Source organism: Eublepharis macularius, chromosome 6 (assembly GCF_028583425.1).
Source record: "Eublepharis macularius isolate TG4126 chromosome 6, MPM_Emac_v1.0, whole genome shotgun sequence".
Taxonomy (NCBI): domain Eukaryota; kingdom Metazoa; phylum Chordata; class Lepidosauria; order Squamata; family Eublepharidae; genus Eublepharis; species Eublepharis macularius.
In genome coordinates, this window is record NC_072795.1 from 91,887,391 (window position 1) to 91,902,505 (window position 15,115).

The 15,115-nt window shown below is 38.3% G+C and overlaps 1 protein-coding gene across 1 annotated transcript in view; it reads left to right on the forward strand.

The window, feature by feature from the left end:
* Positions 1-15,115, forward strand: part of DOCK1 (dedicator of cytokinesis 1) — a 602,286-nt gene that overhangs the window by 486,172 nt on the left and 100,999 nt on the right. The window contains exons 36-37 of the mRNA XM_054984271.1: positions 8,204-8,244; positions 13,433-13,523. Of these exons, the coding sequence (XP_054840246.1) occupies positions 8,204-8,244; positions 13,433-13,523 (132 nt within the window). The remainder of the gene's footprint in view (positions 1-8,203; positions 8,245-13,432; positions 13,524-15,115) is intronic.

A 15,115-nucleotide genomic window follows, 5' to 3' on the forward strand; every position in this document is an offset into this window, starting at 1 on the left:
TACTTGAAGTATACATAGCTGATTAAATAAAAGATCATCTTGATAATTTTCTCTCTCTTATTCTAGTCTAGACCTGCAAAGTGTGTAGCCTACTGACCATGTAAGGTAGCTCTCACCATAGGCTTAATAAACTCCCTCTGTTTGCAGGGATAGGCTTGTCAAGCACCTGGCAAATTACAGCCAGTGGCTAGTGAGTGAGCACTGTTCTGCTCAATGAGTTCCAAGTTGTGCCAGCTCAATGGGATTTATTGGACACACAAAACATCCTTAATGTGTTGCATAAATAGTAAACCTCTTCATCTGAATGTCACAAGAGATATTCAGAATAAATAATCAAAAATTAGGATGCGGGAAGAGAACACACTATGAATTTGGGTATTCATAAGGAACAAGTAATCAAAGTTTAAACTGGGTTTTTAGAGTGTAGAGCAAGCTTGTAGCTTTAATACACTCAAGAATGTTCTCAAAGCGTGCCACAGATCACATGAAATGATTGGTATTGCATAAGTGATTTATAGGTAAATGAACGATACAGAAGGCTGAAATATTTCAGAAAAGAACATTTGCATCAGAGTTTACAGATCTTGTCCTTTGGAGCAACAGTTTTTTCTAATCTTGGCAAGAGAGAAAATTCTTGGAAGTTGCCACTGATATGTGATCTGTAGAATGACACCTCGATTGCTTTTAGAAGAGGCTGCTTGCTCTTCTGAGCAGAATTAGAATGACAAGATCTTGCTTGTTGGAAGCTGACAAGAAATGAAAAAATAAAACCCAGAACTAGGAACACTTCCATTGCTTTTGAAAAGATATAAAATAAATTAGAGTAATTTATCAAACTGGAAAAGTTTTAGGAGGTTTATTTTCCTTGCTGTTCTCTATAACTTGTGTCGGTTTTATTTGCCTCTAATTCCCACATTCTCACTCCTCAAGTACATTAATCTGTTTATAGTATAGCTTTTGTTGTCATAATCTATCTAAGCTGAAATGCATGAAAAAGAAAATCTGATAATAAAATGTAATTTCAGTAAAATACTCTGGCTTTTAAAAACACCAGTGCCTTGCAGCACTTACAGAGCATGAGCTTTTGTAGGTTACAGCATACTTCATAAGATGCATGAAGGGCCCAGAAACATGCCTGAAAGGGATGTTTTTCCACACTGGAGGACAATCTTTATTATCCTCATTATAGGTAAGATTCAAAGAGCAGCTAGAACATGGAGGTTGCCAATACTAAGTTATTCCATTTGAAAATTTGATACCATTTCTCTGCTGGCTCCATTTGCCGTGAACAGACTTGAGAGCCTTTCAGGAACAGGGCTGGAGATCTTCTGAAATCACTACAGTTCTGTAGAAGAACCATAACATTAGCAGGACTTAGACATTCTTCAATTATTGGAATCTTCTGCTGTTACGTTTTTGTACGAACAGAATAGAAACAGATCACAGCTTGCAATGTATGGTACATTGTGGCCTACATACAATTTTCTTGCAAAATCTAATCAACCTACATTCCACCCTCTTCATTATTGGTCACTATTGGTCAGTATCAATTTCTAACCCTGCATAAAATTATCCTTACTGCTTCCTGATTTCAATAAGTGTGTATGCCACAAAGCACTTAGAAGATAACAGAACCTCTTCTTTTTTGTCTCTTCCTGTTCTTAGTGTTTTCTTGCCTTTCCCTGGTTTCCATGGTTCCATTAGTTGCTTCTTTCTCTGGACTATTTTCTATCATTGGACCTCAGCTTGACTCTATCTAGCTGAATTGTTTTATATGTCAATAAGATGCTAGTTGCCATTTACCTCATTGGGAAAAGTCCAGCCCTGCAAGATTTAAGTCCTCCTTCCATCTCCTGAAAAGCCCCAAATAGTTGGAGCCATTGGATAAGGAACAGGGACTTCCACGACTTGAAAATCTTTTGGTTTCTTTAAGAAATATGGACAGCTTTTCCCCACCTCACTTCAAATATAGTAGTATGATTATTGTTCCAAATTATGCTGATTGAACATTGTGAAGTTGCATGCCAAGAACCCACTGACATTCATCTACAGGACCAGGGCACATGTCTTCTGATTAGATATTCTATTCATATGTGTAACATTCGTCTGTGTTTGTAGACATAGGCATAGGGAGTAGTCTTACTATTTGCCCATTTATGGCAGGCAATCTCCATGTAATTTAAAAATAAGGATTTGGCCTAGTTGCCAGAATGTTGCTTTCAGGGTATAACCTGGGAGTGACAATGGGTAGCTCTAGGAATTTCCAGAAACTCTGTGTTAAAACAACAGGGTTTTACTATACAGTTGTGCAATTCCTAGAGCAATCCATTGTCACTTCCAGGTTATACCTGGGAAGTGATGTGCTAGCAACTAGGCCAGAGCCTTATTTTTATTTATTTTTCTCCCACTGCCCCAGCACCCTCACACTAGTTGCCACACTCTGCCTGGCAATCTTAATAGAGAAACGCCTAACTAATTAAATTGTATCTCTTGCATTGTCTTTATTTTTTAACCAATGTCTTTTCTCCATTGTACCAAAGTATACAGATTTTCACTCATTTGATGTTTGTGAAATTTAGCACCTTACTTTTAATTTAGAGATTAATTCTGCCTTTGTAAGTTTTACCAGTGAAACAACAAAGATGTGGTTCAGTTATTAAGTTATGTGTACCTTAATAATATAGAGACAGATACAGAAATAAGACATGTAGAACAAACAAGTTATTGCCTGCCTTCTAACACCCCCCCAATATAACTAGTAAATAAAATCTCAATATTTATTCAAAGTTGTTCTTTTCAAAGTTGTGAGCCACCCTGAGCTTGTTCACAGAGAGGGCAGGGTATAATATGATTAAATAAATAAATAACCATTTATCTGAACATGATGGTTCCTCTGGAATATTTTATTTATTTATTTTATTTTATTTGACTTATACCCCACCCTTCCTGCTAGCAGGCTCAGAGTGGCTTCCAACAAATATATTATTAAAAATACAATAAAAATTATAAATAATATAAAAACCAATATTGATACACAATTTTATATCGGCAGCATAAAAATCCAGGCGCCACCAAACAAATTGGGCCACTACAGAGTCACCACAATCACGGGTACTGCCATGATGTACCTCCAGGGCAGCTGCAAAAGGAGGGTGTGGCAGTCAGAAAGGGGGACAAAAAGCTAGCCCCTAGTCAAAGGCTCGCTGGAACAGCTCTGTCTTGCAGTCCCTGTGGAACTATAAAAGGTCCCACAGGGCCCGGATCTCCATTGGGAGAGCATTCCACCAGGCCGGAGCCAGGGCAGAAAAAGCCCTGGCCCTAGTTAATGCCAGCCGAATGTCCCTCAGTCTGAGGACCACCAGAAGCGGTTTATCCACAGAACGCAAGGCCCTACGGGGGACATAATGGGAGAGGCGGTAGCCAGGGTTTCCATGACCCTTTAATTCAACTTCTGTGCCTTTTACTATCATTCTTCTTCGTGTCATGCCTCAGTAGCTGGCCAGGGCAATTCCTCGCGAGCAAGGCCAGGGAAGCTCAGCAGCACAGAAGCCGGCTGGAGCAGCTCCTCGCGAGCAAGGCCAGGCAACCTCAGCAGCTCAAAGGCCTACTGGGGCAGCTCCTCATGAGCAAGGCCAAGGAGACCTCAGCTGAGGATGGCTCGCATTCAACCCCACCCTGCCAGCAAGGCAAGGAAGCCTAGAAGGGGTTAGTGATAGGAGGGAAACACCTGAGGGAAGGCACAGCTGGGCTAAGTCAGGAGAGGGAACAAGCCTGGAAGGAGGGCGGGGTGGAGAAAGGAAACCCTATAAGGCTAGGAAGAGCTCTGAGGTGGTGGGTGTGAGTAAGGAGTGATGGTGTGGAGTGAGAGCAGAGCAGTGCGAGAGTGGAGGCTTGGAGGAGAGTTCTGGGAGGAGGAGATGATGGAGGATGCAGGGGGTGAGTAGGCCAGGTTGAGCAGGCCAGCAAGTGGACTGAGAGGGAGTCTGGGTGATGTATACTGCCCCTCCTTCCACAGAGCAGGGTCCTGCAGCATCTCTGGCGCCCCTCTGATGTCAGGGCCGGCACAGTTGGCGCCCTGCCTAGCGGCGGCAGCGACAAGCCCTGACACTCATTTTTCCCCACACACATGCTTCCTCCTATGGAAACAGAATGGATTTTTTTTCTTAATCAGTGCTTCATTTTGCGCAGTTGCACTTGCGCTATCACCATACGTTTGATGAAATATAGTGAATAAAATAGAAGTGATTCATGGAGCATGAAGCAACAGGATCTTTTCTGCTGAGAGAGAAAAATTGCAAATGTCTTGAAAATAAGCGAATAAATGCAATAGCATGAATTCATGAGGGAAGCTAAAAGAGTTTCAGGAATAGGGATTCATTAGAAATGACATCAGCAGGAGTGTGACTGGATCCATTGGCAGCCTTTTGGAATGGGATTAAAATGGGTGGTAGGATGTAGAATTTGATCAGGAATTATATCTCATTTCCATTTAGGTGGATTCCTCCATAGATTATGTGCTGTGGTTAGGCAATATAATTTTGCATATATGGTTTATGTAAATCTGTGCTCACTTTTAAAATTAGTCATTTGTTGCTTAAATCTTTTATGATCTTTTAAATTGTCTTCTTGATGATACTTTGTGTGGAATTCTGTCTCAACTTGACTAAGACTGAAAGGATTCATCAAGTTCTTGCTGAAGGAAAAGGAAGAAGTTGAAAAATAACAGTGGACAAATAAACTTATTATTTGTAAATAGGTTCTGTAGTAAATTAAGTATGCAGAGTGCTCCCTGTTATTTTTTTTTCAACCACACAACTATACTGTGAGGTAGCTAAGCATCCTAGTGCTTAAGAAAATACCAGATTTCAAGAATGGATAACTTATTACTGAAACTTCATTTTCACTCTTCTGTGCAATCTCACATTGGATTTTTCTAGCTTTAGAACACTAGGGGGGCTCCCTCCATTAGCACACAGATGACCATTTCCCACCCAGCAGCCATGCCACCAACTGACTAAGTGCCCCTCCCTCAGTTTTCCTTTTGCTGCTGAGTAGAGAGGGTGTGTTGGCTAACTGATCTGTGTTTGTTGTCGTTTGGTGATGGTTCGATTAATCTTTCATCCAAATATAAGGCATTATTTAAAAAAGTGTGCAAAGTGTCATATGAAAAAATATTTATTTATTTTATTTCTAGTCCACCTTTGTCACTGAGACTCAAGGGTCTCACTGACACTGTATGGGTTCAGTCAATTTCAAAGATGTTTCAATACACTTTAAAAAGGGTATATACTTGCAAATTTGTAAAGATTTAAAACCAGCAGAAATCCAATACAGAGTTGAAGAAATCATGAAAGACAGCATAAGTAATTCTAAGACTGACATGTTAAACAATATAGGATCTGTCCAGTATGATCATACTTACAGCAATATTAGTAAAGTCTACAGTCTAACATACTTACAGCGATATGAGTGAAGTCTACAGTTACTCCGTATCCCTGATTTCTCCAGGTAGGCTGTTCCATAAAGTGCACATGCATGGGCAGCTATTGCTTTTGGCTGGGTGCAAGGTGGCACCTGCAGAAAGTTCTTTTCAGATGAGAGTAGCTGTCATGGTGGAACGTAGGAAGAGAGGCAGTCCTGTAGATATGCCAGACCAAGTCCATGAAGAGCTTTGTATGTGATAGCCAACACCTTGAACTGAGCCTGGTAACTGATAGGTAGTCAATGGATTAACTGCAGAATGGGAGTAGTATTCATGCACCAACTGAAATAAAATCCAAATAAAATACATTACAAGCAAAGCATTACAAGGTCACTCCTGACTGAGGTTTGTCGACATCTTATTTTTGAATGTTTTGTAACATTAGGAGAGGCAGGAATGGTGTCACCTTCTTTGAAAGTTCATTTCAGCCATTTCAGCCTCACATGCCTTGGAGGAGGCAAAGATGGTGTTTGCTATCTAAGCAGTTTCATAGGGGAATGTTTAACCTACACCCTACAGTGCCTCCAATAGTACCACAATGCTCACTACCTCTTTGCTGCTGACAAGGCTCATTTTGTCACCTTTTGAGCCTTTAGCAACATATAATATGTCACTGTGGTCTATTAAGGTCAGCTTTTTGATTGCCATTACTTCAGCTAAGAGAAGGTGAACTGGTGGCAATTAAGGTAGATGAATCTTTTATAAAGTTTTATCAAAAGAAGGTGGTTCTGTGCTTTAGTCTTTTTTTTTTTTACCAAAAGTATCATCTCAGTTTCATCTTAGGGCCAAGCTACAAGTGACAAATGACACTTGAACAGCAAGTGGATTGAGTGGAGTGCAAGTGAACAGGGAGAAATACACTTGCCATTCAAGTGTCATTCGTCATGTGTAGCTTCGCCCTGTGTTGGGAGATAATTCTGCCAGTATTTCTTCCAAACCCAGGGGGTAGAGTAGAAAGAGTCCTGCATACTTTGGACATCAAGCAATTTTATCTGGACAGAACAAAGGCATTTTGAACAGATTCACATTTTACCTGTTATGCTGAGCCTAGTAAAGGCAAAGGAGTGTTGTCACAGTCTTTAGCTGGGTGGATTATGTCAGCAATAAGTTGAAATTCATGGAAGCCGGGATAGTATGTCCATCTCAGTTACAGGAACATTCCACCAGATCCCAGTCACCTTCTGAGGCATTTTTGCAGGGAGTTCATTACAGTAGATTTGCAGAGTGGCCTCATGGTCATCTGAGGACACCCTTGTTAAACATTATAATAACAGTTCATTTATACACTGCTCTTCTGAACAGATTAGTGCCTACTAGGGCTGTGCACTTCAGTATTCGCTTCGAGTAAAAATACCCACAGTGGAGCCAATCCGGAAAGATTCTGGATATCTGAATGCTGGCCCCGATTCAGAAATCCAGAATCAAAGCTTTCCGAAGCTTTCGGAAAGCTTTGGAAAGCTTCAGGGCTGACTTCCGAAGCTTTCAGAAAGCTTTGGAAAGCTTCAGGGCTGACTTTAAAGGGCCCCGCTGCTGTTTGCAAGCAGCGGCAGGGCCCTTTAAACCACGGGGGTGGGGGGTAGGGGAGGAGTTGCCCCCTTCGCTTCAGTTGCTCCGAATATTTATGGAGCATACCGAAGCGAGTAAAGTACCTTAAGGAATTAAGGTATTTCTGAAACCCAAATCAACCCCCTTGTGCACACCCCTAGTGCCTACTCAGAGCAGTGAACAGAGTCAGTGTAATAACAATGACAACTGCCCCTATATAACACTCTTCTAGACAGATTAGTGCCCCATTTAGAGTGATGAACAAAGTCAGAATTATTATCCCCACCATACAGATGGGGAGCTGGGTCTGAGAGGAGTGGCTTACCCAGCACCACCTACTGAGCTCATAGCAGTAGTGAGATTCGAACCAGCAGAGTGCTGATTTACAACCCAATCACTTAACGACTATACTCCACTCTTTGTTTGATTGAAAGGAAAAACTTAAGTAGGTTAGGTATTTATGATATATTTTCATGTGGTTTTGGTTCAGTAAAGTACAATAAAGTATTGAGAGCTTTACCTGCATCCAGGGTACTTAGCTTGTTAGTAACCCAATGTGGGACTGCGCAGAAGAATGAAAATGAAAACAGGGTTGCGCTTAACTGAAACTGTTGTTCATTGAGTGCTACTATGCAGGCACACCTTCCTCCCTCCTGCCCCATTGTCCACTGTCATTGAGATTTTTGCTGGACAGTGTACAGCATAATAGGACAACTGGTGTGTGTGGGCATTCTGTCCATTGGCAGCATGACCATTGGGTGGGAAATGGTTGTCCGCTTGCAAATGGAGGAAGCACCCCTAGTGTTCTAAAGCTGGCCTACACATGCTCAGTCCCAAATGTGTGTCTGCACAGAAGAATTCAATGAACAACAGTTACAGGCAAGTGCAACCCTGTTTACTTTGAAATCCAAAAATATATTTTGTATATTACAGAGTTTAAACTGAGGAAATCAAATGGTATATGGCTTTCAAATGCACTATGTTTGAAGATGCTGAATCTTTGCAGCAAAGACACAAATCACTGTTTGTCACAGTTAAAAGAAAGTATAACTTCCTCTGTCAGACATAGTTTTCAAGTTTGAAAGTAATGTTATGTGGCAGTGAATTTCATCTACAATATGTGTAATATGAATCTAGTTCAAGTTCTCTAAAGAAGGTGTGTACTTTTTGTTTCAGAATTTCTACAAAGAGATTGAAAGAGAAGAAATGTACATAAGGTTTGTGAAATAATTTTCGTTTAACATTGTGTGAAGGTGGTAAGTTATGACACCAATACAAGGAATGCACCTATTCTGATACAATGTTAAGATTATTTAACTGCATTCTGACATCCATGTGTTCACAGCATTATTTATTTATTTTTTTGAAAAAAATTTTTATTGGGTTAGAATCCATTATTTTTACATTACATTCAATTATCCCCAATTTTTCATTTCTAACCCCCTCCCTTTCCCCCCCTTTTATTGACTTCCAACAGCTTTCCAACCCCTTGTCCCTTTTCCCTTACTTCTATTTGATTCCTCTATCTAAAACAAATATATATTCTCCTTTATTCTAAGCAGTACATCCTTAACTATTTTTAATATTCTATACCCAAACTGTAAGTCCTTATTTCCACTTTGGATAAACAATTTATCCCAATTTCTATAATTCAAATATTTCTATAAACCATAAACCATGTAAATCATACATTCATTTAAGTCAAACAATTTAACTTATGCTCCATATATTGCTATCTTCTTATAATAATTCAGTATAATTCACTATAACTCTCATCATATAGTCAATCAATTTGACTCATCTTTATCCTTAGACATTCAGTTTGGTGCATTATACAGATCTTACCAAAGAAAGAAAATATTATTGGTTACACAATCCTTATATTTAATCCTTATAGTTAATTATTTTCTATCAATGTTCTATTTGTTAGCCTTCATATATCTATATATATATCCATCTATTAATCTAACTGCTTATAGATTCGCTTTTATCTCTTCTCCCCCCCGGTAAAGTCACCCTCCTCTGCACTTTATTATACATCAGTAGTTCTCAAACTGCCACAGTTTTCCTCCCACCTCCCATTTCTTCTCCAAATATTGTTTCAGCTTCTCCCAATCTGTGTTAAACTGCCCTGAGTCCAGATTTCTCAGTTTTCTTGTCATCTTGTCCATTTCAGCCATATACAGCAATTTGTAAATCCAATCTTCAATAGTTGGCACTTCTTGTACTTTCCATTTTTGCGCATACAAAAGTCTAGCCGCTGCCGTCATATAAAATATCAATGTCCTATGATGGGCTGGAATTCCCTCCATTCCCAAGTTTAGTAGCAGGAGTTCTGGGTTCTTATTAATTTGAAATTGTAAAATTTCACTCATTTCCCTTATTATTTCCCCCCAGTACTGCCTAGCTACCTCACACGACCACCACATATGATAGAGGGAGCCCTCATGCTTCCTACATTTCCAGCATTTATTAGAAATATTCAAATTCCCTAGCGCAATCTTCTTTGGTGTCATGTACCAACGATAGATCATTTTGTAGATGTTCTCTTTAATGCTAGTACATGTCGTTGTCTTCATTGTAGTCTTCCACAAGTATTCCCATGCCTCCATTGTTATTTCTTTGTTAAAATTTATAGCCCATTTCACCATTTGTGTTTTAACTGTCTCATCCTCAGTATACCATTTCAACAGTACTTGGTATACCTTAGATATTCTTTTCTTATCTTCTTTAAGAAGGGTCTGCTCTAGTTCCGAATTCTCTATTCGTATACCTCCCTTTGCAGAGTCCGAATTATATAAATCTCTGATCTGTCTATACTGGAACCAATCGTAATGAGATGATAGTTCCTCTTGCGTCTTTATTCTGAGTTTAGATAGTTCAATTCTAGTTATTTCTTTATAAGTTAAACATTGTTGTTCATTATCAACAGCTCTCGGGTCTATCACCTCATATGGAACGACCCACAAAGGAGTTCCTTCTTGTAGATAAATTCTGTACTTCTTCCAGATTGTATATAGACTTCTCCGTATAAAATGATGCAGGAACATCGAGTTGACCTTTACTTTATCGTGCCATAAGTATGCGTGCCATCCAAATATTTTTTTATATCCCTCTAGGGCTAATAATTTCTTGTTCTTTAATGTCATCCACTCTTTCAGCCACACTAGGCAGATTGCATCGTGATAAAGTCTCAAATTGGGCAGTTGCATTCCGCCTCTTTCCTTTGCATCTTGTAAAACTTTCATTTTCACTCGAGGCTTCTTGCCTGCCCATACAAAATCTGATAATTTCCTCTGCCATTTTTCAAATTGTTTAGAGTCTCTGATGATTGGTATTGTCTGTAGCAAAAACATTACTCTTGGTAACACATTCATCTTAACTGCTGCAATCCTACCCAACCATGACAGATTCAGCCTATTCCATTTAATCAAGTCTCTCTCTATCTGAATCCATAGTTTTTCGTAATTGTTTTTAAATAAGTCTATGTTCTTTGCAGTCAGTTCAATTCCCAAATATTTCACCTTGCTTGTTACTTCACAGTCCGTTATTTCCATTAACAATTGTTGTTTCTGCTTAGTCATGTTTTTACATAGTATCTTTGATTTCTTTTTGTTAATATAGAAACCTGCCAAATCTCCAAACTCCTTGATCTTATCAATCACTTTTGGCATGTTCTCCAGTGGGTCCTCTACTATTAACATTATATCATCCGCAAATGCTCTGACCTTGTATGAATAGTCCTTAATTTTTATTCCTCGAATTTCCTCGTCTTGTCGTATTTGTATCATCAGAATCTCCAATACTAAAATGAACAACAGTGGAGACAACGGGCAACCTTGTCTCGTTCCTTTACTAATAGTCAATTTCTTAGTCAATTCATCATTCACCACAATTGCTGCAGTCTGGTCTCTGTAGATTTCCTTAATTGCTCTGATGAATCTTTCTCCCAGTTGTAGCTTTTCCATAGTGGCAAACATAAAATCCCAGTTTAAATTGTCAAACGCCTTTTCAGCATCAACAAAGAAGAAACCAACCTCTTTATCACAACGCTTATCATAATATTCAATAGCATTAATCACTGTTCTTAAATTATCTCTGATTTGTCTGTCTGGCAAAAAACCTGCTTGTTCCTCCTCTATAATTTCCGAGAGCCACCCCTTCAGTCTCTCCGCCAGTATCTTCGCAAAGATTTTATAGTCATTATTAAGTAACGATATCGGTCTGTAATTTTTCACATTAGTCAAATCTTGGCCCTCTTTTGGGATCAATTATATGTTCGCTTCACTCCAGGTGTCTGGAATCTTTTGATCCCTTAAAACTCCATTGATCACCTCTTTTAGGAATGGTGCCAGTTCATTGGCCATTGTCTTATAAAATTTAGCCGTAAGTCCATCTGGCCCTGGCGCCTTTCCTAGATTTGCAGATTGTATTGCCTTACTTATTTCCTCGTCCGTTACTTCGCTGTTCAATTTATTTCTCCAAGCTTCCGAGATTTCTGGAAGTTTCGTTTTCTCCAAATATGACGCTATTGATTCTTTATTTACTTCTTTCTTATTATACAACTTAGCGTAGAATTTATAAAAGGCTCTACTAATGGTAGTCTGTTCCAAATACGTTTTGTTGTCTTCACAAATTTTGTTTATTATTTTCTTTTCCCTTCTCTTCTTCAATTGCCATGCCAGGTACTTCCCAGGTTTATTTGCACCTTCAAATGCTTTCTGATTCAGTCTTTTAAGATTCCACTCCAATTCTTTATTACTCATTGCTGTTAGCTGTTCTTGAAGTATTTTAATTTCCTGATATAATTTTTTTCCCCTGGTCTCTTTTTTAGCTGTATTTCTTTGGCTTTTATTTTCTCCTCAATCTCTTGTCTTTTTTCCTCTTTTTTCTTTCTTGCTCTACCATTTAAGTCCATTAGTATGCCCCTTTTGTTCACAGCATTATTTATAAAGGGCTCAAGATAGTGGGAACTCCCGTTCTGTTAACAGAAATGCTGGGGTCATTATGGCCCTGGTGTTTTGTTAATTAGCTTGCTTTTTAGACTATACGGACAGATACATAATTCATATATAGTCTGATTTAGAACAAACAGGTGTCCAGTACACTGAGAAACCAGTATATTTTAGCAAATACATCTCTTTGCACTAAGAATTAATCTAAGGCAGAAAGAACTATTCAGGACAATAATTTTAAAATCTGCAAGCGCCACACAGTATTATCCTCCAAATAATGCTTAGCAACGGTGGTTTAATTGAACCTTATTAAGTGTGCTGGAAAAATCTTAACAGAAAGCCAAATGGAATCAACCTGCTGCTTTTATAGTATATGTCTGTGATGCTTCCTAGTTTTATGCCTGTTGCTTCAGTCTATAGTTTGTGGAACCTGGTAGAGAACCAGAGCTGACTGAAATTGTAGGTATTCTCTCAAAATACAGGAGGAATTATACCTGTAAAAAGCCTACATGCAGCTGAAGTATATAAAATACAGAGAGGTTTGCTGTGATGTGAGCTTGTGTTCCCTTGAGTGTTTGCCAGAATACAATTTTATTGAAAGCCTGAATATTAGAGGTGAGCATAAAAATTGTTAGTTGGAAAGATGAGCCCTATATTGGACAAAACATAGGTCCACCTAGATTGGGTAAGATGGTATATATAGTGATTAATTTGCAGCAAAAGAGGTTCTGAGGTCTTAGCTTTATTTGTAAACACCTGTTTTTGATTTGAAGGCCTCTCACTATAATTCCTAGTACTGAGTGCACTATAATTGCTCAATGATGAGGAAAATGCAGTTTGCATCTGCTCAGACATTCATCCAGTGGTAGTTCATAGGATTCAGGGTTAAGTCCTGGCATTTAAAACAGATGCTGGAGTTTACACACATTAGGCTCTGCATACACACAAATCATCATGTATTGGTGCAAGGACTTGAGTGTTCAACAATCCTGTGAGGTAGGTTAGGCTGAGAAAATGACTGATCCACAGCGACCCCAGCGGCTTCACGGCTGAGTTGAGGCCCCAATCCTGGTCCCACACTCTTATTATTGCACCGCATTTGCTTACATTTTCTTTGGCATACAGAATGAGAACTGAAGTTTGATTGTGTCTCTTTTCAATAAAAATTATACACAAATTGTAATGTGTTGTTGTGTGCCTCTCTTTTCACAAAAAGACTTCAAAAAGAATTACGCGCTGGAATTATGACCTTGTAAAACATGCCAGTATATTATTGTTTGTTGACTTACCTGGCATATTTATCCTAAGCACTGATTGGATGAAATTAAATATGAACTTTATAAAACAGCTGTCCTAAGTATATTTTGCTAAATGAACATAAGAATCTAATTAATTGGGTCTTCAACCAAGATTTTGTGACATAAGAGTAAATTTTATTGTGTTACCATAGGTATTTGTACAAGCTTTGTGACCTGCACAAAGAATGTGATAACTACACTGAAGCTGCCTACACATTACTTCTGCATGCAAAGCTTCTTAAGGTACAATACATACAATGTGCTTCAAGAATTTTTTGTGGTAAGCTTTGGGTGGGTTTCTAAGTGTAAAATACATATTTGTTGAATTATTTTGTAAAACAAATGCTGAGATCTAGAATCATTACAAAATTTCATATAAAGTAAAATTTCAAGATGAATTCAGAGATTTCTGCTTAGATGAAAATCTAGTTTTGAAAGAAGCAAAACAATTTCAGTTAAATTAGAGCAATTTCTACCCAGTACAAGTTGGAACCCGTCAACTACATTGACACTGGTAGCTGCTTAAGCTGTTCCAGGTGACTGGGCAATCCACTTCTCACTAGCATTAGGATGTCCTTTCGGGAGTCTGGATTGGTGAAGAAACTTGCCATCAACAGCCTACATTGATAAGCTGCAGGACAAGCATTTCCATTGAATTTTTGCCTAAAACAAAAAATTAATGGTGAAGTTGGAAGTTTCTGACTGAGAGAAATACTTGAGAAATTTCAAAGAAGACAGTTATAAAAACTATTTCTCAAGGGGACCTTGGATCTGTAGATTTGATCTACTTGAGTAGGGATTCCTGCTCATATATAAGAACTAAAAAGTGATCTGTGTTGGGATATTCTAACTAGATGTACCTGTGTATCCCATAAATTAAATATAAATCAGCCTCCTCTCCAGTTTACTGCATAATATAGAGAACGCAGTGTTTTTTCAGTCAGTGATAAAATTCATATTGATTTCATATTCAGATTCATATATGCATTTTAGATATCTGGCTTTCAAGTGCTGTAAATGAACTGCATAATAATGAAGAAAAAAATTCAACATACCTTTTGGTCTCAAGCTTGTATTACTTGTTTGTTGTGCCTCTACTGTAGTGATAATTTATTTTTTTTTACACTTTAATGTTTAGATTAAGAATTGAAATGTACTGAACATTGTAATTTGCTTTAAAGATTCAGCAGAACTGCAAATAATCCAGCAAATAATTTTAGGATTCTTTAAACAAATGCTTGTGATCTCTGGCTATTGCTTAAAGCATTTTGCATGTACCCAACCAGAAAATTAGCTTTCAGTAGGTATACATGATTTCTCTCTCCATTCATGGAGTTTTCCCAGCCATTTTTTTCATAGCAAAGATGACTTTTTGCCATGGTCCCTTGCTCATAACGAAATATGCATGCGGGTCCCAGAACAGACCATCTAGGGAGAGCGAAGTTTGAGGAATTCTAAGTACCTAGGATAACTGTAGATGTCTGCAGAAAAATAATTTAAAATACCACCTCAGTCTGGAAGACAAAGCTGTTATAACTTCTTTATGTAAAAACCAGTAAATTCAAAGCTGGTGTATAGTAGTATCAGTAACAACACCAAAAAGTTTTCTGATTTAAGTTATCTGTCAACTGTATGTGTGTACATCACGCAAGAGATTATGTATGGATTAAATATCTATACTTAAGAATAGAGACTGCCATATAAATTAACAGTATGTGCAGCTTTGTCTTTTGTGTCATAGTACCATATTTGTGAGTTGGGGAAATAGGTAACTCCCCTAACAGCAAAAAGGCAAAGCCGTGTACTTAGGAGATAGCAGCAAAATCTAATGATTT